At 42.3% G+C, this 27226-nt stretch overlaps 2 protein-coding genes across 2 annotated transcripts; both read left to right on the top strand.

Moving 5' to 3' along the window:
- The first annotated feature begins 613 nt into the window (after positions 1 to 613).
- Positions 614 to 9653, top strand: LOC143484220 (microfibril-associated glycoprotein 4-like). Its single transcript, XM_076982857.1, has 5 exons — positions 614 to 686; positions 6471 to 6677; positions 7058 to 7154; positions 7420 to 7587; positions 8566 to 9653. The coding sequence occupies exons 1-5, from the start codon at positions 681 to 683 to the stop codon at positions 8820 to 8822; spliced, it is 735 nt and encodes a 244-aa protein (XP_076838972.1). The 5' UTR covers positions 614 to 680; the 3' UTR covers positions 8823 to 9653.
- A 1678-nt stretch (positions 9654 to 11331) lies between these two features.
- gpr108 (G protein-coupled receptor 108) lies at positions 11332 to 26957 on the top strand. The gene is made up of 18 exons (XM_076982798.1): positions 11332 to 11473; positions 12160 to 12279; positions 12544 to 12594; positions 13108 to 13193; positions 13303 to 13361; positions 13535 to 13683; positions 13829 to 13891; positions 15239 to 15340; positions 15442 to 15575; positions 17920 to 17995; positions 20426 to 20499; positions 20651 to 20768; positions 22867 to 22997; positions 23131 to 23174; positions 23401 to 23450; positions 23645 to 23728; positions 23825 to 23946; positions 25002 to 26957. Exons 1-18 carry the CDS (start codon positions 11381 to 11383, stop codon positions 25087 to 25089), a joined length of 1644 nt encoding a protein of 547 aa, XP_076838913.1. The 5' UTR covers positions 11332 to 11380; the 3' UTR covers positions 25090 to 26957.
- The last annotated feature ends 269 nt before the right edge of the window (positions 26958 to 27226 follow it).

Raw genomic sequence — 27226 nt, 5'->3', positions numbered from 1 at the left:
AGTTTTGATACTGTGCTAAATATGAATATTGGATTGTTAGAATGCACTGATGACATGTTAATATTCAAAGAGGACATTTTCAATATTTCTGATTTAATACATCACCATTTACATTACAGGCTTTCAGTGCAGATCACAATCAGCTTGGCCTGTTTGTATACTGCATGGCCTGGACTCAGATGGCTATCTCAGATATCTGATACACTTGCTTTCTTCAGTGGAGGGGGACTATGGGCCTATAGTAAATTCTGAAGAATCCTAATTTAGGCCAAGGGAAACAATTACTTTTTCTGCCAGATTGATTTCATGTCCAGGACTGAATGTGACTTTGAAACTGAAGCTCTCTGAAAACCCACATTGTCACAGATTTAATGCTAGAATGAATCCAATCTATGGATCTACGCACCATTTTATCCCAGTAGCCCCTTCACAGCCATTGTGCTATCATTTCACCATGATAATATCTTCACCTCCCAAATTACTTCTGATTATCTAGCATTATCAGATTTGTGTTGAGTTTCACTAATGCAAGTGATCAAATTGCATCGCATGTCATTGATGTACTCAACAAGGTGAGGTAACACAAGTATGAGCAAAGATGTTTTGGGCAAATCCAGAATGAGAAAATAGCTAAGGCAGTGTTCAATTTAACACCGGGCTCGTAACACAAAGTCATTGAAATGATGGTGAGTAGTTCAGGTTTTTCTGAACATTGCAGAGTGAGCTCTCTACTCACTTGGAGAAGGTGAGTTTGGGTTTAGATAATTGAGTGAAATAATTAACACGGGTGAGTGATTAGTGATCTGTAAACAGGGGATTGGGACCAGGGACTGAGCTGTGGACTGTGACTGGTGGAAATGTATCTAATGGTTCTGCACTCCTGCAGTTTGAACATTGATTTAGCTAAGCCTGTTCAAGTAAATGGTTAAAATGCAAACAAAGTAAATGACCATTGAATTACCACTATCAGTAATGTCTACTGGGTGCTAAAACCTAACACCACTATTACTAGTGATATCACTAGTGTGTACTGGGTCCTAAAACCTACCAGCACTATAAGTTATAGTGCTGGTAGGTTTTAGGACCCAGTACACACTAGTTATAACTAGTGTGTACTGGGTCCTAAAACCTAAGACCACTATCATGGGTAATAATATTAAGAATACATTTTATTTATAAAGCACTTTTTATTTCAGAGAAATCTGTGCTACTGTATAAAAATTACATTTAGGACATAAATAATAAAATAACTAAATAATAAAATTAGAACAATAAAAGCAAGTAATAAAACAGAAATTAAACACTAGTATTATTAAACAGATCTCAAATATATAAGGTCATAGTCCCTGCAAGGTTTTAAGATTTAAGTCTGTTGTCAGCATTACCTTTAAAAACTCTGATTTGTAGATTCACTAGTAGATAGCTGGTAACCTCTCTGTGTGTTTGTGTGTCATCAGCCCTGGGTCTTCTACTGTAACCTCTATGTGTGTTTGTCGGCCATCACCCCTGGGTCTTCTACTGTAACCTCTCTGTGTTCATGGGGGTCATCACCCAAATGTCCTCCACTGTAACCTCTCTGTGTTTGTGGGTCATCACCCCAGTGTCCTCTACTGTAACCTCTCTGTGTTTGTGGGTCATCACCCAAATATCCTCCACTGTAACCTCTCTGTGTTTGTGGGTCATCACCCAAATGTCCTCCACTGTAACCTCTCTGTGTTTGTGGGTCATCACCCAAATGTCCTCCACTGTAACCTCTCTGTGCTTGTGGGTCATCACCCCAGTGTCCTCTACTGTAACCTCTCTGTGTTTGTGGGTCATCACCCAAATATCCTCCACTGTAACCTCTCTGTGTTTGTGGGTCATCACCCCTGGGTCCTCCTCTTTAGTGTGAGTCACTGAGTTTCTCTTCGGTGCTCCACTCTCTGCAGCAGGTGTTGTCTGCATGCCAACCCAACCCTGCCCTCTTTAAAAGCAGGTAAAGGCAGGTGAAGGGAGGGCTGATATACTGGGCTGCCAGCTCCACTTACTGACAAGCATCATCTACATCAGGGGTGCTCATTACGTCGATCGCGAAGGAAGTGTCGGTCGATCGCGAAGGAATGTGCGTAGATCGCATCACATAAAATAGTAGTAGATGAATCGCACATCTGCACTGACGGTTGTATTTTGATTGACATTCACGGTAGCCAATCTGCAATCCACTCACCAAATTACGTTCGCCACCCCCCCCCCCCCCCCCCCGCTCAACAAATTACGTTCGCCACCCCCCCCCCCCCCCCCCCCCCCCCCCCCCGCTCAACAAATAGAGGTAGATCTTTCTGACTTGCTGAAAACTGTGGGCACCCCTGATCTACATAATTGGAAATTTACAGTTTCTGTATTTATATTTATGTATCTGCATGAACTGCAGTGACTCATCTGGAGACGTTTAGCAGAGGTGAATAAGGTATGTAAACTTTCTCTGAAATGAAAGAAATTAGTTGCTAATTTGTGGCTTGTAGTTCATCATCTGTCAGGAACGCAACAGTTTTCAGAGTTATTCTGTATGTTGTATTTTAGATTTTAGATTAAATTTAAAATGAAATTCTCCTGGGATTTCTTATGGCTAGACAAAAGCAATATTTTAGATATCCGGTATCTCCAACAAACACCTTAAAGACGACCAAGATGGTTTTAATGTGCACATGAAGAAAAGACTGAAGGTGTCAGACTAAAATCCTAGAATACATCTGTTTACATTTCTGCCGGGCTTTCAGTGAGTTAATATTGGATGGGTGAATGGATGGACTACTATATACAACAAGACAAATTTTGTTATGAATATTTGTGTGAAAAGACTTTGATTGAAATATGAATCAGATGTCGCTACAGCTACAGTGATTTTCCTAAGACTTGAGAAACTCCAAATGACAACATTTCCAAATGTTGTTCTTATTAATAACGTCAGGAAAAACCTTTCTGGCTGCGTTTCCATAATAGAACTGATCAGAGCTGTGTAAGTACACAAAACTGAACATTGTACAAAATATATATCTTTCTTGTGCCTGAGTCAATTATTAACATCATACATCAATTATTATTATTGTGAATCAGGAAGTGCCCCAGGTGAGCAAGGAGGAAGTAAGAGCTGCAATTCGGAGAATGAAGTGTGGTAAGGCAGTTGGACCGGATGATATTCCAGTGGAGTCATGGAAATGTTTGGGAGAGACAGCAGTGGAGTTCTTGACTGGGTTATTTAACAAAATCTTGGAAAGTCAGAAGATGCCTGAGGAGTGGAGACGAAACATAATGGTTCCGATTTTCAAGAATAAGAGTGACGTTCAGAGCTGTAGTAATTACAGGGGAATAAAGTTGATCAGTCACAGCCTGAAAATCTGGGAAAGAGTAGTGGAAGCTAGGCTTAGGTAGAAATCTGTGAGCAGCAGTATGGTTTCATGCCAGCCAAGTGCACCACAGATGCTATGTTTGCTTTGAGAGTGTTAATGGAGAAGTATAGGGAAGGACCAGGCCCGTTGACAGTCTTGCTGGGGCCCGGGACAAGAAAGCCCCCCCCCCCCCCCCCCCCCCCCCCCGATATCGTCATTTGAATTTCCTCTGTAGTATATAATATAGCCACACATCAAAGCTGTTTCTGACAGCTTACTGGTTTATACTTGACGCGTCGCGGCGCGAGGGTCCGCGCGGCGAAAATTACGTAATCGCAATGGCACCGCCACCGGGCCTCACGCGCTGTCGATTCGCGAGGTCGTGCACCTCTCGAATTTTGTAACTTCGCGCGCGCCGCGCTTCAGCGCAATGAACAAAGTCACGTTTGCAGGGTTCATACACCTTTACAAGGTGGAATTAAAGCACTTGTACGTCACTTTAAAGGTCCATTTCAATATTTCCCAGCACGTTAAACTTAAAAAAAAATTTTTTTTAATTAAGTTAAATATACTCGAAATGATTCGAAATAATTCGCTTTTTATCACATTATTTAATGGTTGTTTATTTTCAGAACGTCTTCACGTTCTCTCATGTTTTGTCCTGGAATTACAAGAGGCTCGTATTTGTTAACGTAATACAGGAACTATTCAGTCAGACAGCTATTTGTTGTGAAACGAAGTAGTTACAATTTCAAGCATTTTCAAGTACTTTAGCCTAAATTTAAGCATTATTCAAACCTGGAACACAATGCAACATTAAAATTCGTCAGGTAAATGTTTTTCCTTTCTTTTCTGCGCTCCAGATTTCTGTATTTACTTTACTTTAACGATCCACCACTGTATTTCCCGCTGTTGGGCGGGTACCAGCCGGCTACAGTCGGTGCTGGATCAAACCATTTTTCAGTGTGAGGCGGGGGTGTATGCACTTAATGGAAAATATGCAGATAGGTAAGAAAAAAACATATATTTTAGCCATTTAGCTTATTTTGAGTAAAGAAAGTTATAGTAATGAAAGATTTCAAGATTATTTAAAATTATAGACTTTAAATAAAAATAAATTGCTGGGGTCTTTGATGGGCCCCCCTGGCGCTGGGGCCCGGGACAACAGACCCGGTTGTCCCCCCCTGTCGACGGGGCTGGGAAGGACAGAAGGAGTTACATTGTGTGTTTGTTGATTTAGAGAAAGCTTATGATAGAGTACAGAGACAGGAGCTGTGGTATTATATGAGGAAGTCAGGAGCAGAAAGTATGTGAGGATGGTGCAGGATATGTATGAGAACAGTGTGACAGCAGTGAGATGTGCGGTAGGAAGGACAGACGGGTTTAAAGTTGGGGTAGGACTACATCAGGGATCAGCCTTGAGTCCCTTCCTGTTCGCAATTGTCATGGACAGACTGACGGACGAGGTTAGGCAGGAGTCCCCTTGGACTATGATGTTTGCTGATGACATTGTGATCTGTAGTGAGAGTAGGGAGTAGGTGGAGGTGAGTTTGGAAAGATGGAGATATGCTTTGGAGAGCAGGGGAATGAAAGTGAGCAGGAGTAAAACAGAGTACATGTGTGTGAATGAGAGGGAAGACGGTGGACAGGTCCAGTTACAAGGAGTTTATTTGATGAAGGTTGACGAGTTTACCTACTTAGGGTCGAGGGTACAGAGTAATGAAGGAAGTGAAAGAGAGGTAAAGAAGAGAGTGCAGGCAGGGTGGTGTGGATGGCATAAAGTGTCTGGGGTGATCTGTGATAGAATGGTGTCGGCTAGAATGAAAGGAAAGATCTATAGGACAGTAGTGAGACCTGCTATATTGTATGGACTGGAGACAGTGGCACTGACAAAGAGACAGGTGAGGGAGATGGAGGTGTCTGAGATGAAGATTGAGATTCTCATTTGGACTGACGAGGAAGGATAGAATCAGAAATTAGTTTATTAGAGGATCAGCACATGTAGCATGTTTTGAAGATAAAGTTAGAGAAGCGAGATTGAGATGGTTTGGACATGTACAGAGGAGGGAGGAGAGGTATCAAATCAAATCAAATCAAAGTTTATTTGTGTACCGCTTTTCACAACACATGTTGTCACAAAGCGCTTTACAGGATTTACAAGGTTAACAATACTATGGGTCCAGAACCCTAATGAGCAAGCCAAAGGCAACAGTGGCGAGGAAAAACTCCCTAGATGGTGGGGAATAGGAAGAAACCTCGGGAGGACCAAGACTCAATAGGGAACCCATCCTCCATTGGGCGACCCGTTAACACACAAATTACACAAAATACAGACAAATACACAAATCACACACAAATCACACAATCAGTCTAAGTAAAAGGTAAAAATGAAAGTTCTGGGTTTTGATATTGTCACTGTAAATGTCTGTTGATGAACGCCAGGCTTTCATTCCGTGTCAGAGCAGTGATGCTGGTATTGTAGGCTCCGACTGCAGTGGTACTCCCCAGCTGAACCTCGGAGAAGAAAGATATGTGATGTGGTAAATATGTAACAGATTAATCAAAGGCCAAACTAAACAGATGAGTCTTTAATCGAGTTTTAAACATTGAGACTGTGTCTGGGTCCCGCATAAAGGCAGGAAGAATATTCCACAATTGTGGAGCTTTAAAAGAAAAGGCTCTTCCACCTGCTGTGATCTTTATATATATTGGTATATTGGTAGGAGGGTCTTGAAGATGGGACTTCCAAGCAAGAGGAGGAGAGGTAGACCTAAGAGGAGGTTTATGGATGCAGTCCTAGAGGATATGAGAGTGGCTGGTGTGTCAGTGGAGGACACTCAGGACAGGGACAGATGGAGGGGTTTGATCCGCTGTGGCGACCCCTAAACGGGAATTGCCAAAAGAAGAAGAAGATACATCAATTATTAACATAATTTAAAACAATCTGTTTGATGCTCCAACTTCAATTCGATGTAATTAATTTCAGAGTCCTAACGACAAACACATTTTCTTAAGATTGGACACTGCCTACTCAAATTACTGATACAGTGCTGTGCTACACAAATTCCATCTCCTCTCTCCTGTCCGTTGTTACATTCCTCTCAGATGATTGGCTTGATGGCTGTAGTGCTCCCCCTGCTGGTGAACTCGGGCCCCGTCAGGGATAACTCTCTGCCACTGGACTGTGACGACATTTTCAGCAGTGGCTCCAGTGGCAGTGGGGTGTACACCATCTATCCAGCAGGGTCTAAGAAAGCAGTCAACGTGTACTGTGACATGACCTGTAATGACAAGCATGAGTGGAGATGGACTGTGAGTGGACTGACACAAAGCTATTATATACAGTAGTTTATTATACAGTAGTTTATTCAGTAGTTTAAGTATACAGTAGTTTGTTGTACAGAAATGTAAGTAAATGGTAGTTTATTGTTCAGTATTGTTCAAATATTCATAGTTTATAATACAGAAGTTTAAGTATACAGTGGTTTACGTATAGTTTATTATACAGCACTTGAAATATACAGTAGTTTAAGTGTACAGTAGCTTGATTTAAGCCATGACAAATGACACATTTTTCTTTTCTCAGCATCAGGTTCCTTGTATTAAATGGCTAGACACCCCTTACTCTCCAGACTCTCCATTCTCTCTCTCTCTCTCTCTCACTCTCTCTCACTCATATTCTCCTTTTCTAGGTCATTCAGAGAAGAAATGATGGCAGTGTGAATTTCTACAGACCGTGGGAAGCGTATAAAAATGGATTTGGAGACATAAATGGCGAATACTGGCTAGGTGTGAAAGGCATTTTGTGACTGTATTGTAAAATATTCCACAAAAGGGCTACAGATCTGGAGAAGCTGGGGAAACATTAAAAAAAACTTTAATGAAGATATTGGAATAGAGAATAAAGCTATTCCTGTGTAATAAAACAGATTTCTTTACAAGAATAATCTTAATTATTTTGAAATAATAGCAATTCTGGGGTTTGGTCCCAACCCACCAAAATGTAACTTAATATTATTTTTGTGATAGGAATCTTGAAATGTGCTTTTTAAAGGTCTGGAAAACATCTATCTGATCACATGGAGTCAGAGGTACATGCTGAGGGTGGAATTGGAAGATTTCGAAGGCGGCCGCGTCAGTGCTGGATATGCATTCTTCTACATCGAACCAGAGCTGCAAAAGTACAAGCTACACATCAGTGGATACATCGATGGAGGAGCAGGTGAGGGACAAACTAAGCAGTGTGGAACTGCTGAAGAGTTTGGGTTCCCAGTGGAGTGTAGAACTCTAGTGGAGTGTGGAATCTCAGTGGAGTGTAGAACTCCAGTGGAGTGTGAAACCTCAGTGGAGTGTAGAACTCCAGTGGAGTGTGGAACTCTAGTGGAGTGTAGAACTCCAGTGGAGTGTAGAACTCCAGTGGAGTGTAGAACTCCAGTGGAGTGTGGAACCTCAGTGGAGTGTAGAACTCCAGTGGAGTGTGGAACCTCAGTGGAGTGTAGAACTCCAGTGGAGTGTAGAACTCTAGTGGAGTGTAGAACTCTAGTGGAGTGTGGAACCTCAGTGGAGTGTAGAACTCCAGTGGAGTGTAGAACTCCAGTGGCGTGTGGAACCTCAGTGGAGTGTAGAACTCTAGTGGAGTGTAGAACTCTAGTGCAGTGTGGAACCTCAGTGGGGTGTAGAACCTCAGTGGAGTGTAGAACTCTAGTGGAGTGTGGAACTCTAGTGGAGTGTAGAACTCCAGTGGAGTGTAGAACTCCAGTGGAGTGTGGAACCTCAGTGGAGTGTAGAACTCCAGTGGAGTGTGGAACCTCAGTGGAGGGGTGGTGGTCTTCATTTTACCCACAAGTTTAAGATAAGAAAAAAGATGGTGAAAATGAGTTGTGCATTCAAACAGGCAGTAAGATTTATTTTGCACTGAAGGTTTACAGTTTTAGTTTCATATAAATTCATGTAAATTTATTTAATGGAATTCAAAAAGGTGGCACATTCTTGCAAAGATGAGGAACATCTGGTTCTGTTAGTTTAGTTTAACTATCTAACATTTGGAAACCACTATGCACATAATTCAGGTATTCAATGCTTAGAAGTTGTTTATAGAAATTTTAAGAGCATTTATAAAACACATGGGTTTGCAAATATATGTAAATGTGAATGTTTTTCTAGGCTTAATGTTAGTTATTTTGATTTTTTTTTTCTGTAGGAGATTCCTTGACCTATTCCAATGAGAAAGATTTTGGAACTTTTGATAAAGACATTAACAACTGTGCCAAGACTTATGAAGGTGCCTTTTGGTTCAGCAATTGCTTCAATGCACATCCTAATGGTGTGTATAAATGGGGCAGCGGTGTGCCGGCATACTCTGGAATCCAGTGGTATCACTGGAAAGGGCCTTCATATTCACTGAAGTCTATAGTCATGAAAATCAGACGGGTGTCTCCATTAAATGGTACAATCTAGTTCAACTGGTTTGGAATCATACACTAATTCAACAGTCAGTCTCAAGAATATCCATCTTAACTAAAGGTGACTAAACAACAACTATAAATGACGTTTAATGTTATACACTTACATTATTATAAATGACCCATGAAGTTCTTGTTCAATAAAATTTTTTAAAACTTATACGTTAGCCATTTGTCCTGAAAGCTACGATAAATGTCCATATTACCAAGAGCTGGCCCAAGGCATACTTGAATTATGTGGCGGCTTAGGGCCCCCATGCCACTCAGAGCACCAAGATATCATGATATTATTAATTTCATTACTAATTAATTACATAAGTATTTGGTGCTGAGGTGTTGGTATGGGGGCCCCAAATTAAAGTCTGCTTAGGGCCACATAAAGGTTTGGACCGGCCCTGATATTACATGCTGGGGTCCATCATGAATGAAAGGCCTGTTTTATGCTTTACGCTGGAGTCAGACTACAGGATATTTTTACCTTTTTTGAACATCCTGTGAACATGATTCTACAAAAACCCTACCATTGCTTGGGCTCTTCTTGGATAAACCCTACAATTGCTTGGGCTGTTCATATATAAACCACAACCATTGCTTGGGCTGTTCATATGTTCATATATAAACCACAACCATTGCTTGGGCTGTTCATATGTTCATATATAAACCATGACCATTGCTTGGGCTGTTCATATATAAATCACAACCATTGTTTGGGCTGTTCATATGTTCATATATAAATCACAACCATTGTTTGGGCTGTTCATATGTTCATATATAAACCACGACCATTGTTTGGGCTGTTCTTGCATCTTCATGTTTTATTGTTTTCTTGCACGTTATATGACAGACAGATGTGCTATTTGTTTTTACTTTTTTTCCATTGTAAGAGAGTCATGTTCCTCATCCAGGGAACTGAAAATGATCAAATAAACAATTATTAAACTGAACAATTCATGACAAATGTTCAATCTTTAATGAAATAAAGTCTTGATAGCAAATAGAGTGAACTCATCTTCATGCCCGAATGACTATGATGGTAATGGACTTCAGAAATTGACACCCCACTTTTTATCAATACAACTCCAATGGAAAAAGTAACCAGTCTCCAGTACGTTTGTGTGCACATCACCAAAAACAAACATTTGAAGTCCTCATAAATTATGACGGGAATACACAATTAGCCAGACACTTGCAGATAATCACAGGAGTTTTATTTATATAGGGAATCTCAAAACTGAGTGCAGAGCTCTCGATCCATCAGAAACTCTGCTACATGAGAGTAGACACAGGGCAAATCGTGACGGGAGCTCCGAGAGTCTGGATTCACAAATCTGTCCACCTAAGCGACCAAGCAAAACAGGGGTTGAGCAAACTTGTGTACTGTAAACAGAAACAGGCCGTGCACAATTCAGGCAAATCAGAATGTCGCTTAGAATGCAGGAGTAACCCATGGCAATACTTCACGAAGCCCAAGTGTAAACCGAGGGTTTAAATACCATATGTTCCAGGTGGAAATAATTAGTATTCAGGAGATACTAAGGAGGTCCACGAGTATTCTGCGTACTGGAGTCCTAAACGAGGGGCGTGACAGATTGAAGCACATGACTCTAGCTGTATTATGCCACACTCTGAAAACTCACTCAAAGCACAATCTTACATATTGAGCCTGTCCCCATTAACACACACAGACACACACACACACACACACACACACACACACACACACACACACGCACACACACACACAAACAAAATTATAATTCTGCATTAGCATTCCATAGCCAATACGCTGTATCAGCACAACTGCATGATATTGTTCTTTATTATATTTATTTTGCATTGTCCTGAGTTTACAAAAGACCATACTGATATGGTGAGTACTACTGTCTAGTGCTCCCCCTGGTGGTGCAATCTGCACCTAACACTTGAAAGGCTCTCCACGCCATTGTGATTTTTCAGCAATTTCTTAATACAATTAGTAGCACATACATTACATGACTGCTTCCTTATTGACAAGCGTTTGGAGATGCTGCTTTGAAGTTTGCAGCATTATGAATAATCTTAATATTCATAATATTCATAATGAATAATAATGAATAAACTGCCATGCATTTTAAGTAGAAATTATCCACACGTTTTTAATTTTACTGCATAATAGTGACTGGATGGATGAATGGATGTATGGGTGTTAATTGACGTTTAAAGAAATAGGACGTTAAGCCTCTGTATTCCCTCTGTTTTCTAAAAACAAAGATGAGACTCTAAATGCATGTTCAGTCCTTATACAGAAATGGCTATAATGAAGTTGAATGTTACAGAAAGAATCTTTCTACATACTACATGTCAACGCAGCCTCCCGACACTAGTGGCGCCATGTCAGTCCACTTACCTTGATGACGTGTAACATCTCGCGCGTCCCGGAAGTAAGTCCTTGGTGGAAAGTAGGAAGTTAACTATAACAGCTAGCTTGTTAGCTAATAAAGTAAAAAAACTTAGTCATATACGTTTCAGTGAACTAATTCAAGTAGAGAAATTCACTGGCCAGTCGCCTCGACAATGATTCTGCACGGTGTCGTTACCTTGACACTGTTATATTCCGCGCTGTTTGTGTCTCTGAGCGGCGCCAGAAAACACGGTCTAGTTTTGAAGGTAAGTTGTTGTGGTTTTAGGTGCGAGGTGTGTAAAGTATTACTTTACAATACTTTACATTTCTGCGACTCACACGTAACGTACACGAAACATGTGTGAAAACAGAAATCCGAAGATAAAATACTTTTAATGGAAGCCAGCTCAGCTGCATCAGACTGGCCGTCCTGGAGACTCTCCGGTCGCGTCGTGTTGGTTTGACCCCCGTCTTAGTTGGTCTGACGGTCCCTCTAAACATTTACCTGACTTCGTTTAGTCTAAAAAAATCCCGTGAAACTTTTTATTCTCACGCGTCAGCGTCACTTTGTCGTAGACGCCTCTCGGTTTTTATGTCACCACTAAATAAATTCCCACAAATTCCCCTCAGCATTATGTGTATGCAGGCATATATATATATATATATATATATATATATTCATAACATGCACACAGTTAAGTACTATCTATCATTCATCTATATATATATATATATATATATATATATATATATATATATATATGCATGCAGTGTTTGAACAGTGGTGCATTGTGCTTGAATTGTTGTGTATCTGTGCTTCAAAGCGAGCGGTTCCTGGCATCCTACTCATGGCCACTTAAGATCAATATCCATGCCGTTCATCCATAGTTTTGATGAGAGATTCTTCTGTGCGTTTGAACTTTGCTCCTCCTTGTGTCTCCTCTTCCTCCAGAATGAAACGCGTTTTGTTGTGCACCTCAACACGTTTGGATACTTTCCAGACGGAACTCTGAAAGTCCGGCTGAAATCCCTTAAACTTCCACAGGAGGAGAAAAGGGATCATCCTAATGTTGTGAGGCCTGTTTGTGTGTCTGTGGGTGTGTGTGCGGAGGGGGGTGGCACATGTGTTCTTAAACTGTTAACTGATGTCATTTGGGTTTGAATTAAGGTGCGTGTATCTGTATGTAATTTTGTTATTTTGCATAAATAAGATTGTGTGTGTGTGTGTGTAAGGGTGGTCGAAGTTGATATGTAATGTTTATAATTTTAACGTGACGTGCGTCGTGTGTGTAAACTTTGACATTGTAAATGTGTAAAGTAGTGTTGCTCTTTGCAGGTGGGCTTCAGCCTGTCACGGTCACGTGTGAATGGCGTGCTTTCCTACACAGTACGTAGAGCTGCTGGTGGTAACGTGGTTTACTCCTCACCTCCGCTGTTCTTTCTCCCTCCCGTTAAGACTCCACCACCCCAGTAATACAGCCAGCGTCAGGTGCAGTGCTGGAAAAAGGATGTCAGTTACAGGGAGGACATGTGTCTGAGAGTCCAGCAGTCCCTGCAGACACTGTCCTCCACAGTGGTGTACAGTAGTAGTCTGTTACCTCCGTGTTGATACTGTTCCAGTGCTATTTCACTGTTTTTAATGGGTCTCCAAGTTGCTGTACTAAATGAAGGCTGCTACCTCCAGTTACCTGTGGAAACCATCACCACGTACTTGTGATTTGGTGGGTGTGGCACAATCCACAGAGATCCTGACTGTAGTATGTCTGCCACAGGTGTGTTCCGGTTGTTAGGGACGGTTTAGTGGAGGTGACTGTCTGCTAGGATAGGGGTGGAAACTCAAGGGGTGTAGTGTGGTGTCTGTTGATAGTCACCATCTGTCTGATGTTGACTTGTTTCACAGAGTGAAGACCCACATCAGTGCCCTCTCATCTACCCCAAGAGTGGTGATAACCTTGTTCTCTTCATCATTGACGTAGACAAACTCAAGTAAGAGTTATTTGTGAGTGTTTCAGATCACGTGCTCATTTTTTTTTTCTTTTAAACTAGTAATGTGTGTGTGTGTGTGTCGTGTGTGTCTGTGTATGCACATGCTCAGTGTCAGTGTGACATCCTATGGGGAACTGGATGTTATTTTGAAAGAGGAAGAGGAAAAGAGTGAGTACACTTTGACAGTGGATCCAGATTTACCCTGTAAACCTGTGCACACTCTGTATACATTCAGATCCATATCCCCTCCAATTTCCCTTTTATGAGGTTTTCACATCTAAGCTATTAGGTATAAGCTGTTAATTGTGCACTAAATGCACAACGGGTAATATCCTTATTAGATGTGCGGAAGAGAAGGGAAGATGACAACCCAAAGCAAGCTTCAGACCAGAGTCCTGCCGAACCAAAGTCCGGTGCAGGTGAGGCAGATAACAAGAATCTCAGTGAGGTGGACAAGAACAGCAAAGGGGCTCTACCTGTTACCAGTCAGGTGTGTATGGGTGCACACATATGTGTGTGTGTGTGTGTGTGTGTGTGTGTGTGTGTGTGTGTGTGTGTGTGTGTGTGTGTGTGTCTATGTCTATGTCTATTCACCACTTTGTAACCTTTGACCTTTAATCTCGAATCCTGATCAGGTGAACAGTTTGAATGGAACGATCCTGACCCTGTATAAGGATGGAAACTCCTACAACTTCAGAGTGAGTCTCTTTACTGTGTGCGTGCGTGTGTGCGTACGTGCGTGTGCGTGTGAGTGTGAGAGAGAGAGAGAGAGAGAGAGAGAGACGGGCGAGATGGACAGACACACTGGTGTAGTGATACATTAGACTGCACTGAAGACTTGATGAAGCTGCATTTCCTGCTTTATTTTGTCTTATTCTGTCTTCGTTTCTCAACCATAAAGCCCTTGGAGATGTGTTTTCATTGCACAAAATTAAACTAATTAATACAATTGGCAACCACATTTGTATTTTAAGTGAATGTTTACAATGTAACATTGTAAATATTGTAATGTTTCAGGTTCAGTACATGCTCATGTACTGACATCTATAAGGAACATATTCAATGGTTCATTCCATGTCAAATCAACCAAAATTTGGATTGGTCCCCACTTGACCATCTCAGAATCCCTTCAAACTTTCCCCATTTGTAGGCAGATGTGTTTCATGGAAAAATCCAAAGTATTTCTGTTCCATGTTTTTGTAACCCCACCCTCACACGCATCTTTTGCGAAAGTGGCTAAATAGCAATATTTGAATATGAATATCTCTAAAACTATTAGTTAGAAGGCTGACATTTTTTTGTATGTTTAGAAACTTGTATACTTGTAATTTATGTACAAGTACAAATTGGTCATTCCAATTTTCTACCATATAATCAGCACATATGAAAGTATATAACAGAACAAAAAAATTGAAGAAAAAAAAATAGGTATTTTGGGAATCTGTGTCCAAACAAGGGTACCGCACATGTGAAATCAGATATTTGACAGCAAATTGTGCAAAAACTGGACCACATACAGGCAACTTAATTATTACTTCAACATTGCCACTGAAAGTACTTTAAAACACAAAACATAGATCAGCCTTCTTCTACTCCATCCATGAGATAATGACAGGTGAAAATGTTGATTTTTTTCTCCAACTTTGGGAATTTTTTCTATTGACACAACACACCTTACAGCACCAGAAAGTACATAAATTACATTACAATTACATAAAGTATACAAGTTTCTAAACATACAAAAAATTTCAGCCTTCTAGCTGTAATAGTTTTAGAGATATTCACATTCAAATATTGCTATTTAGCCACTTTCGCAAAAGATGCGTGTGAGGGTGGGGTTACAAAAACATGGAACAGAAATACTTTGGATTTTTCCATGAAACACATCTGCCTACAAATGGTGAAAGTTTGAAGGGATTCTGAGATGGTCAAGTGGGGACCATTGGTTGAGTTGATATGGAATGACCCAATGACAAACAACCCCCCCCCCCTCCCCCCACTTATGCCTTTCTCTTTTGTTCTCTCTCTCTCTGTCTCTCTCTCAGTTTAATATCACCATGGGAACCCTTTCCCAAGGCCTATACAATCTGGACTTCTATAACTGCGACAATATGAGTCCTGACACTGTCCGTCCCTTCTCGATCAGTGTAAGTATAGTGTGGTCTCCTCAGACCGCGCCCATATTACGCCACGCCTCACATGGTGCCTCCTCAGACTCGTGTGTGTGTGTGTGTGTGTGCGTGCATAGGTGGAGATTGAGGAGAAGAACCCAGCAGGCTACCTCTCAGCGCCCGAGATTCCTCTGCCACGTCTCTACATCTGCATGGCTGCCTTGTTCTTCTCTGCAGCTGTCATCTGGACATGCACCCTGCTCAAACACAGGTACACACACACACACACACACACACACACACACACACACACCGTCATCTGGACATGCACCCTGCTCAAACACAGGCACACACACACACACACACACACACACACACACACCGTCATCTAGACATGCACCCTGCTCAAGCACAGGTACACACACACGTACACACCCACACACACACACCCACACACACACCGTCATCTGGACATGCACCCTGCTCAAACACAGGTACACACACACACCATCATCTGGACATGCAACCTGCTCAAACACAGGTACACACACACACTGTCATCTGGACATGCACCCTGCTCAAACACAGGTACACAGACACACCGTCATCTGGACATGCACCCTGCTCAAACACACGTACACACACACACACCGTCATCTGGACATGCAGCCTGCTCAAACACAGGTACACACACACACACACACCGTCATCTGGACATGCAGCCTGCTCAAACACAGGTACACACACACACACACACCGTCATCTGGACATGCACCCTGCTCAAACACAGGTACACACACACACCGTCATCTGGACATGCACCCTGCTCAAACACAGGTACACACACACATACCGTCATCTGGACATGCACACTGCTCAAACACAGGTACACACATACATACAGTGGGGAAAATAAGTATTTAGTCAGTCACCAATTGTGCAAGTTCTCCCATTTAAAAAGATGAGAGAGGCCGGTAATTGACATCATAGGTAGACCTCAACTATGAGAGACAAAATGTGAAAAAAAAACATTTTGTCTGTCTAAAGAATTTATTTGCAAATAATGGTGGAAAATAAGTATTTGGTCAATAACAAAAGTTCATCTCAATACTTTGTTGTATATTCTCTGTTGGCAATGACAGAGGTCAAACGTTTTCTGTAAGTCTTCACAAGGTTGGCACACACTGTTGCTGGTATGTTGGCCCATTCCTCCATGCAGATCTCCTCACGTTTCATCTTCATTGCCCTTGCTGATGGAAGGAGGTTTGCACCCAAAATCTCACAATACATGGCCCCATTCATTCTTTCATGTACACGGACCAGTCGTCCTGGTCCCTTTGCAGAGAAACAGCCCCAAAGCATGATGTTGCCACCCCCATGCTTGACAGTTGGTATGGTGTTCTTTGGATGCAACTCAGCATTCACTGTCCTCCAAACACAAAGAGTTGTGTTTTTACCAAATAGTTCTACTTTGGTTTCATCTGACCATATGACATTCTCCCAATACTCTTCTGGAACATCCAAATGCTCTCTAGCAAACTTCAGACGTGCCTGGCTTAAGCAGGGGGACACGTCTGTCACTGCAAGATCTGAGTCCCTGGCGTCGTAGTGTGTTGCTGATGGTAGGCTTTGTAACGTTGGTCCCAGCTTTCTGCAGGTCATTCACTAGATCCCCCCTTGTGGTTCTGGGATTTTTCCTCACCGTTCTTGTGATCATTTTGACCCCACGGGCTGAGATCTTGCGTGGAGCCCCAGATCGAGAGAGATTAGTAGTGGTCTTGTAGGTCTTCCATTTTCTGATTATTGCTCCCACAGTAGATTTCTTCACACCAAGCTGCTTGCCTATTGCAGATTCAGTCTTCCCAGCCTACAATTCGGTTTCTGGTGTCCTCCGACAGCTCTTTCGTCTTCACCATAGTGGAGTTTGGAGTGTGACTGTTTGAGGTTGTGGGCAGGTGTCTTTTATACTGTTAACCACTTCAAATAGGTGCCATTAATACAGGTAATGAGTGGGGGAAAGAGGAGCTTCTTAAAGAAGTTACAGGTCTGTGACAGCCAGAAATCTTGCTTGTTTGTAGGTGACCAAATACTTATTTCCCACCATTATTTGCAAATAAATTCTTTAAAAGTCAGACAAAATGATTTTCTCAATTTTTTTCACATTTTGTCTCTCATAGTTGAGGTCTACCTATGATGTCAATTACAGGCCTCTCTCATCTTTTTAAGTGGGAGAACTTGCACAATTGGTGACTGACTAAATACTTATTTTCCCCACTGTATACACACAATCATCTGGACATGCCACCCTGCTCAAACACAGGTACACACACACATACACACACCGTCATCTGGACATGCAATCTGCTCAAACGCAGGTACACACACACACACACACACACACACACACACACACACACACACCGTCATCTGGACATGCACCCTGCTCAAACACAGGTACACACACATACACAGAGTCATCTGGACATGCGCCCTGCTCAAACACAGGTATACACACACACACATAGAATAAGTTTGCATTTAGCAGATACTCTTATCCAGAGTGACTTACAAACTGTGTGTGAACATGTGTGTAAACTGTGTGCAATGTCTAACAGGTACAGCGTGTTTAAGATCCACTGGCTGATGGCAGCCCTGGCCTACAATAAAACGGTGTCACTGGTTTTCCACAGTGTGAGTACAGCCTGGTCCTGTATCCATGGCAGCAAAGTAGAGCTGGGTGATCTTATCACGATAACTTTTTTCATATCAGTCGATATTGATATATATCACGATATAAATCAAATCACTATTTCGTTTATACTTTAAGTGAAAATTGAACACGGCTATAACACAACACTTGTTTCTGGTTAAAACCTGCAGATTGTTATTCACAAGAGATGTTATACAATGTGATGGTTTTGATATCGTCTTCAGACATAGATCATAGCCACCAGGGTTCATAAACAGTATTATAAATTGTTCTGTCAGGAAAGAGTTCCAAAGTTTAATAAGAGTTGTAACAGAAGAAGAAAAGTTGTAACTGAGGGGCAGAAACACGGATAAGGTAATCAACAAAATGTCAGAGTCTGATTGAGCGTCAGACAGTGAATCATAAATCCCCTTACATACAGTCTCTCATTACGTTGAATGGCGCTGTTCCGACTCCTCAGCAGAATCAGACTCCCCTCGTTTGCACACATATACAGACGCTACAGATAATATTCGCAATTTCCGTTGTTTCTATGCACAAATAAGGTGTAATGTTTAATTGTTCATCATAGCAAAACACAACTAGAGTGCTCAATGCACTACGTTATAATCACTGTAACTCGCAGGACTGAAATGTCTGGTTAACGTCTTTTTTTTTAGTGACTTATCTACATGTGTATGCTATTCTACATAAAGCACATGTCTCTATACTCAACAAGGATTATTTTAATAATATAAATCTTTTTAGATTAACCTTTTTAATGGAAGCTTTGATTTTAACCCAATATAATCTGTAGCGTCTTTTCTGCTTTAGGAGTCGGAATTCAGCACTACTGGACTGAATTTTAAAGCTCTTTAAATGTAGCTAGATAGATAACTAGATGTTTAGATGAAAACTAAGGGTAAAGGTCTTTAAATGTAGATAGCTATGTATTTAGACGAAAACTAAGGCATATACTTAGTTTTATCTAGCAATCTACATTTAAAGAGCTTTACTAATTCGGCTCCGTTCTGAGATACTGTATAACACAACTCTAGTAAAAAACCTACAGTGTTATTCCTTTCATCTTACCAGGTTGTATTTTTATGGGGCAGTCATGGCCTGGCGGTTAGGGAACTGGTTTTGTGACTGGAGGGTCGTGGGTTCGATTCCCAGACAGGCCATGACTGAGGTTCCCGTGAGCAAGGCACCTAACCCCAACTGCTCCCCGGCGCCAGGGCTAAGGCTGCCCACCGCTCTGGGCACATGTGATCCACAGCCCCCTAGTAACCACTAGTGTGTGTGTGTGTTCTGACTGCACAGATGGGTTAAAAGCGGAGGACAAATTTCGATTGGGGTGTAAAAATCACAATTGACAAAATATGGCACATTTCATATTTAGTCTATTTTGTGGAAATGTTTTGACACATTGAATAATTTTTCTTACCCGTGATAAAATCGCTTTTCACTTTTTCAATTGTAAGGACTCGTGTCTAAATGTAGTAAACTAGCAATGTAATTAGACGGAAACTAAGGCTTAAAATCCCATTTAACTCAACGTAGTTTCTATCTTAAGAACTAGCTAGTTTAATTAATACAGCTGCTACATCTAAAGAGCTTTACTACTTAAGCCCCGTTCAATGTAATGAGCAACTGTATAACACAATAGTTGTTTATGGCTAAAAACCTACAGAGTGTCTGCATAAAAGCATTCGTCCAGACAATTTTCTGTTTTGTTGTGGCTGGATTTGTAGCGTGTTTCAGAAATGTAGTACACGCGTCTTCATTTTGATGAATTTCAGCGTGCAGCCAGATTGCTTTCGTTGGCGGCGCTACTTAAATGGAAACAAATGGAAATGGAAACAAATAATGGAAACAAATATTTCTTGAATTCTACTGCCCAAGCTTATCATCGTCATTGAGGAAAAATGTATCGCGAAACATATTTATCGTTTTATCGCCCAGCACTACAGCAAAGCACTGATTAAGAGGTGGTGGTGGTAGTGTGTGCACGTGGTGGTATGTGGGAGATGTTTGTGTGGTGGTGTGTGAGGGTTTTGAGTGGTGGTGTTTGCATGGTGGTATGTGTGAGGTGGTTGTATAGTGGTGTTTGCATGGTGGTATGTGAGATGTTTTTGTGATTGTATGTGTGGGGCGATTGTGGTGGTGGTATGTGTAAGGTGGTTGTATAATGGTGTTTGTATGCTGGTATGTGTGATGTGTTTGTGGTAGTATGTGTGGGGGTGGTGTTTGTGTGGTGGTATGTGTAAGGTGGTTGTATAATGGTGTTTGTGGTAGTATGTGTGGGGGTGGTGTTTGTGTGGTGAGGAACATGAGGAAATAAATCATTTATAATACAACTGAACAAGGTTAGGAGGAGCATCGATAATTCTTCTCCCTCTGTTCTGTCTGTTCCCTCTCCCTCTTTCCAGATTAACTATCACTTCATCAACACAGAGGGACATCCAATCGAAGGCTGGGCAGTCATGTACTACATCACCCACCTGTGAGTGTTTTCATGTTGGATAATAATGTACTACATCACCCACCTGTGAGTGTTTTTCTGGGCTGCTGGTTTGAGTTGATTTCATGGTGGAGACGCTTCTTGTTTTATTTTTATAAAGATTTTTTGCTTCATTTTGCATCTCTTTGTCCAGACTGAAGGGGGCGCTGCTCTTCATAACACTGGCTCTGATAGGAACAGGCTTTGCCTTTGTTAAATACATCCTATCTGACAAGGAGAAGAAAGTCTTCATGATTGTGATCCCGTTGCAGGTGTGTGTTGATCCATTTTTAGACTTTTAACATGTGTTGCACCCACTGTGCTTAATATGGATTAGATTATAGTTTGATCTTCATATAGATCAGTGATTCTCAACTGGTGGGTTGTGGACAGCTTGTAAAAAATAAAATAAATAGCCTACTCTTCTAATTTTGTACTCGTCTTTAATCTTGAAAAAAGACAGAGGCCCATGGCGGGGCTCCAGACTGCCACTAAAATGGTTGCAATCTCGACCATAAATATTAAATTTGTGAGTAGTATAATTATTTCACTCACCAGTGGCTACGGGTGATACAACAGCATTATTTTTTATGGGTGAGGATAATTTGTTATAACATTTGTACTGTATAAAACTGGGTCGCAACTTGACAGTGAGAAAATGTGGGTCCCGGGTTGAGACCAGTTGAGAACCCCTGTATTAGAATTATAGTTTTATCTTCTCTTGAAGTTGAAGTTATATCATATATGCTCTTGGCCATAACACAATGGTAATTATCAGGTATCATAAAAACCTGGCGATTTCAATCCTGGTGCACACGTGTCCTTGTGTGCATGTGTAGGTGCTGGCTAATGTGGCCTACATCGTGTGTGTGTGCGTGCGTGCTGGCTAATGCAACCTACATCATCAGTGTGTGTGTAGGTGCTGGCTAACGTGGCCTACATCATCATTGTGTGTGTGTGTAGGTGCTGGCTAACGTGGCCTACATCATCATTGTGTGTGTGTGTAGGTGCTGGCTAACGTGGCCTACGTCATCAGTGTGTGTGTAGGTGCTGGCTAACATTGCCTACATCATCATTGTGCGTGTAGGTGCTGGCTAACGTGGCCTACATCATCATTGTGCATGTAGGTGCTGGCTAACGTGGCCTACGTCATCATTGTGCGTGTAGGTGCTGGCTAACGTGGCCTACATCATCATTGTGCGTGTAGGTGCTGGCTAACGTGGGCTACATCATCATTGTGCGTGTAGGTGCGTGCTAACGTGGCCTACATCATCATTGTGCGTGTAGGTGCTGGCTAACGTGGCCTACATCATCATTGTGCGTGTAGGTGCGTGCTAACGTGGCCTACATCATCATTGTGCGTGTAGGTGCTGGCTATCGTGGCCTACATCATCATTGTGCGTGTAGGTGCGTGCTAACGTGGCCTACATCATCATTGTGCGTGTAGGTGCTGGCTATCGTGGCCTACATCATCATTGTGCGTGTAGGTGCTGGCTAACGTGGTCTACATCATTGTGCGTGTAGGTGCTGGCTAACGTGGCCTACATCATCATTGTGCGTGCTAACGTGGCCTATGTCATTGTGCGTGTAGGTGCTGGCTAACGTGGCCTACGTCATTGTGCGTGTAGGTGCTGGCTAACGTGGCCTACATCATCATTGTGCGTGTAGGTGCTGGCTAACGTGGCCTACATCATTGTGCGTGTAGGTGCGTGCTAGCGTGGCCTACATCATCATTGTGCGTGTAGGTGCTGGCTAACGTGGCCTACATCATTGTGCGTGTAGGTGCTGGCTAACGTGGCCTACATCATCATTGTGCGTGTAGGTGCTGGCTAACGTGGCCTACATCATCATTGTGCGTGTAGGTGCGTGCTAACGTGGCCTACATCATCATTGTATGTGTAGGTGCGTGCTAACGTGGTCTACATCATTGTGCGTGTAGGTGCTGGCTAACGTGGCCTACATCATTGTGCGTGTAGGTGCGTGCTAACGTGGCCTACATCATTGTGCGTGTAGGTGCTGGCTAACGTGGCCTACATCATTGTGCGTGTAGGTGCTGGCTAACGTGGCCTACATCATCATTGTGCGTGTAGGTGCTGGCTAACGTGGCCTACATCATCATTGTGCGTGTAGGTGCTGGCTAACGTGGCCTACATCATCATTGTGCGTGTAGGTGCGTGCTAACGTGGCCTACATCATCATTGTGCGTGTAGGTGCGTGCTAACGTGGCCTACATCATCATTGTGCGTGTAGGTGCGTGCTAACGTGGCCTACATCATCATTGTGCGTGTAGGTGCGTGCTAACGTGGCCTACATCATCATTGTGCGTGTAGGTGCTGGCTAACGTGGCCTACATCATCATTGTGCGTGTAGGTGCTGGCTAACGTGGCCTACATCATCATTGAGGAGACAGAGGAGGGGGCGAGTGAGTATGCAATGTGGAGGGAAGTCCTCTTCCTCGTGGACCTGATCTGCTGCGGCGCCATCCTCTTCCCCGTCGTCTGGTAGGTGGGGGGGGTTATTATTTTTAAAAATAAACCTACTCTTAAAATGATAGTGTTCATATCTTTGACAGTGGGCAAACTTACAAAATCAGCAAATAATCATTTCCTCCCCTGTATGTGTTTATTATTACAGGTCTATTCGACACCTTCAGGAGGCTTCCAACACAGATGGTAAAGGTGTGTGCCTACATTGGAACTACGAATTGAGCAGTATGATTGGCTATTCAAACTGTATACAAAAAAAAAACATAAGAAGGAGAAAGACCGTAAGCGTTGACTACACAACTTGCGTGGTGGACTGATGATCAATGTGGTGCTTCCCTTTCGTATAACATTTGTTTTGTGTGTGTCTGTGTGTGTGCGCATGCATGCACTTTTCTAATATTGGTTGTGTGTGGTTCAGCTGCGATGAATCTGGCCAAGCTGAAGTTGTTCAGACATTACTACGTCATGGTGAGTGTATTCCCAAGCGCACAGGACAAAACACACATAGGACGCACTGACAATGACCTTTACCTTTCAGAATGATAACACTAGTGCGTGATGTCCTTCCTAGGACTGGGTACCTTACACACACATTTAAAAACCTATTATAGGTCAGTGCCAGTCTAATAATTGGTGGTGTGTGTGTGTGTGTGTGTGTGTAGATTGTGTGTTACATCTACTTCACAAGGATCATCGCTATCCTGCTAAAGTTGACCGTTCCCTTCCAGTGGCAGTGGTGTCAAGAGGTGCATCATTCTGGCCACTTTTGATGATATCATGTCTCACTCACATCCTTGTACTTTCATTTAACTCTCTCTCTTCCCCTCCACATCTCTTTCTAGTTTCTAATAGAGGTATCCACTCTGGTGTTCTTTGTGTTGACGGGCTTTAAGTTCCGTCCAGCATCCAACAACCCTTATCTGCAGCTGCCACAGGACGAGGAGGACATGGAGATGGATGAAGTGTAAGAAACACACACACACACACACAGGATGAGGAGGACATGAAGGTAGATGAACATACACACACGGGACATTGTTCTGGTCAAATTAGGTCTGGTCAGATATAATGTTGAATTAATTGCCTGCATAACTGACGACTTTGTAAGTTGCTCTGAATAAGAGCGTCTGCTAAATGCCGTAAATGTATTAGCTAGGATGCAGTGTTGCTCTAGTATAGCTGCAGTGTTGCTCCAGTATAGCTGCAGTGTTGCTCCAGTATAGCTGCATTGTTGCTCCAGTATAGCTGCATTGTTGCTCCAGTATAGCTGCAGTGTTGCTCCAGTATAGCTGCAGTGTTGCTCCAGTATAGCTGCAGTGTTGCTCCAGTATAGCTGCAGTGTTGCTCCAGTATAGCTGCAGTGTTGCTCCAGTATAGCTGCAGTGTTGCTCCAGTATAGCTGCAGTGTTGCTCCAGTATAGCTGCAGTGTTGCTGTATTTCTTCAGAATTACTCAGGTATAACTTCAAGTATTATTCCTATATAGCTGCAGTATTACTCCAGTATTGCTGCAGTGTCACTCCAGTATTGCTGCAGTATTAGTACTGTATATCTGCAGTGTTACTCCAGTATTGCTGCAGTGTTACTCCAGTATTGCTGCAGTGTTACTCCAGTATTGCTGCAGTGTTACTCCAGTATTGCTGCAGTGTTACTCCAGTATTGCTGCAGTATAATTCCAGTATTGCTGCAGTATAACTCCAGTATTGCTGCAGTATGATTCCAGTATTGCTGCAGTGTTACTCCAGTATTGCTGCAGTGTTACTCCAGTATTGCTGCAGTGTTACTCCAGTATTGCTGCAGTATAATTCCAGTATTGCTGCAGTATAATTCCAGTATTGCTGTAGTATAGCTGCAATATTGCTCCAGTATTGCTGCAGTATAGCTCCAGTATTGCTGGAGTTTTGCTGCAGTATGATTCCAGTATTGCTGCAGTATTTCACCAGTATTGCTCCAGTATTGCTGGATTGCTTGGGTAACAGTGACATGCTGACAGGATGTGTGACGTCTTCTCTCTCCCTAGGTTAACCGAATCTGGGGCATTACAGGGCGTCTCACAGGTGAAGAAGACCTCTAACGGACGAGAGAGACACAGAGACCCTGCTTTGTGATTGTGATGTCACAGAGGGAGGAGCTTGGACTGTTAAACTCCCCCCCTTCACCATTCCACCTGTGGTTGCTTCCAGGACAACCATGGTCTAAACTATGCAAGAGGTGGTGAGAGGGGAGACAAAGCAGAGGAGAAGCTTTGAAGCTATTTTTGGGTGTGTGTGTGTGAGAGACAGATAAGGCCAGGCCGGACTGAAGAGCACCTTCTTTTCATCCTTTTTTTGTCCCGCCAGTTGTCCTGCCTGTCCCATATACCCCGTTGGTTGTTTTACAGCGAGAGTGTGTCTGCTCCATACAACCTATTTTGATTTTATTACTCTCATTCTATACATATTCGAGGGCTGTTGAAATCCAAAGATGTAAATTCATTTACGGAAAAAACTCATTCCTTCAGTGTGATTTAAATTCAGTTACTGTTTTTTTTTCTGAAGACCTTTATTATTTAATAGATTCTACACCATGTTAGGTGGATGTTTGCTAAGTGTGTTTGTTCATTTTTTTTATGCCTGAATCACTTGCAAATGCTTCATGTGGACTTTTATTTTGACGTGTGTATCTGGCCCTTGCCTAATTCTTTACCTCAGCCACAGGCCTGGCCCCATCTTCAGCTGTAACTCATCGGTTTGTTTTTGACCCCATTAGGCTGAGCGTGTCTGAATTATTTTATGGTCTGCTGTTAGAAGGCTACAAATCAATATCTGTCCTGAGCTGCATCTCATGTTTAGGTGAGTCTGCGTTCTGTGACGAGGTATCTTGGCTGTCGAGGCCGAGCACTGCTGTGATCCACAGACATGATAAACTAATATCATTGTACCGCCTGTCCTGAGGAGACCGTGACGGCTGTGCATCCAAACGTCCTGCCACTGCAGTGGGAGCTCATGTGGAACTCGGTGAAGGTTTGGACAGGTCGCAACCTTCCTGTGGAGTGGCTGCTGTATTCCAGTGGGACTGAGCGTTGGGCGGTAGAATAGGATACTGGTTCACAGGATAGCAGTCTGATTGGCTGATGTCTCACATTGGAGCTACAAATTGAGCGGTATGATTGGCTATTCAAACTGTATACAAAAAAACCATATAAGGAGAAAGACCGTAAACGTTGACTACACTACTTGTGTGGTGGACTGATGGTCAATGTGGTGCTTCTCTTTCGTATAACATTTGTAATTTGCAAATGTAGTAACACTGAGCACAAATTATATACATAATACATTATAAGAGATAATAGCACCCTAATAGCAAACTTGAGCAATACAATAACAGGAATTTAAACTGATGCATCTCCGACTCACTACAGTGTTTGTTAGCATGCTTCCTGTACTCCAGAGTGGGCGGAGTTTGAGTGGTGGTAGCCATTTGTACTGGTTGCTGATTGTGTGGACCTTACAGCTGTATGGCTGAATGAGCTATTGAACGTACCCACACAGAGCACGTACTGCAGGGCATGGACGCCATTTACCTTGAGTATTTGGTTTGTGTGTGTGTGTGTGTGGTCCTCCATTATGCTGTGTGAGCAATACTATGGAATATCCACTCACCAGTCCAAAATGTGTCATTTGGAATGTTTCCATGGAAACCCTTTCTTACAATTAGAGATGCTGGACTGCTACTGTGTTCACCACCGCAAAACATGTATGCGTCAGTGGAGATGGCTGACCAGGCTGGGATCTTCAGGACTCGGGACGTTTAGATGATGGCTGACCAGGCCGGGACCTTCAGGACTCAGGATGTTTGGAAGATATCTGGAGCACTTGAGGAACCTTTTGCTTCAGCTTTTGTTTGACTGTGGTGGCATTGTGTTTTCTTCTTTCACCATAATATTTCCCCCACCGTCAAGATGATCTTTAAAATAAACAGTAAAAAAACGTCTGTGTTTTGCAGTAGTTGTGTGTTTGGATGGCCTCTTTCTAAAACACACTGTCCATTTGTCCAGTTCATATATAGTCTATATGTAAAATGTAAGCAGAAACCTATGGAAAGCCGTTTTAGCTTTTATTCATTTTTTCTTGATACCAGGAATTGAATTCTTACATGTAAAAATAAAAATTTTGATATCAGAAAATTTTTACTAGTAAAAATTGAATTCTAACATTTAAGAATTACATTATTGATATCAAAAATTTTATTTTTACATGTGATATT

Source organism: Brachyhypopomus gauderio, chromosome 20 (assembly GCF_052324685.1).
Source record: "Brachyhypopomus gauderio isolate BG-103 chromosome 20, BGAUD_0.2, whole genome shotgun sequence".
NCBI lineage: Eukaryota > Metazoa > Chordata > Actinopteri > Gymnotiformes > Hypopomidae > Brachyhypopomus > Brachyhypopomus gauderio.
The sequence above is the reverse complement of the archived record's forward strand: the minus strand, read 5'-3'. Positions and strand labels throughout refer to the sequence as shown.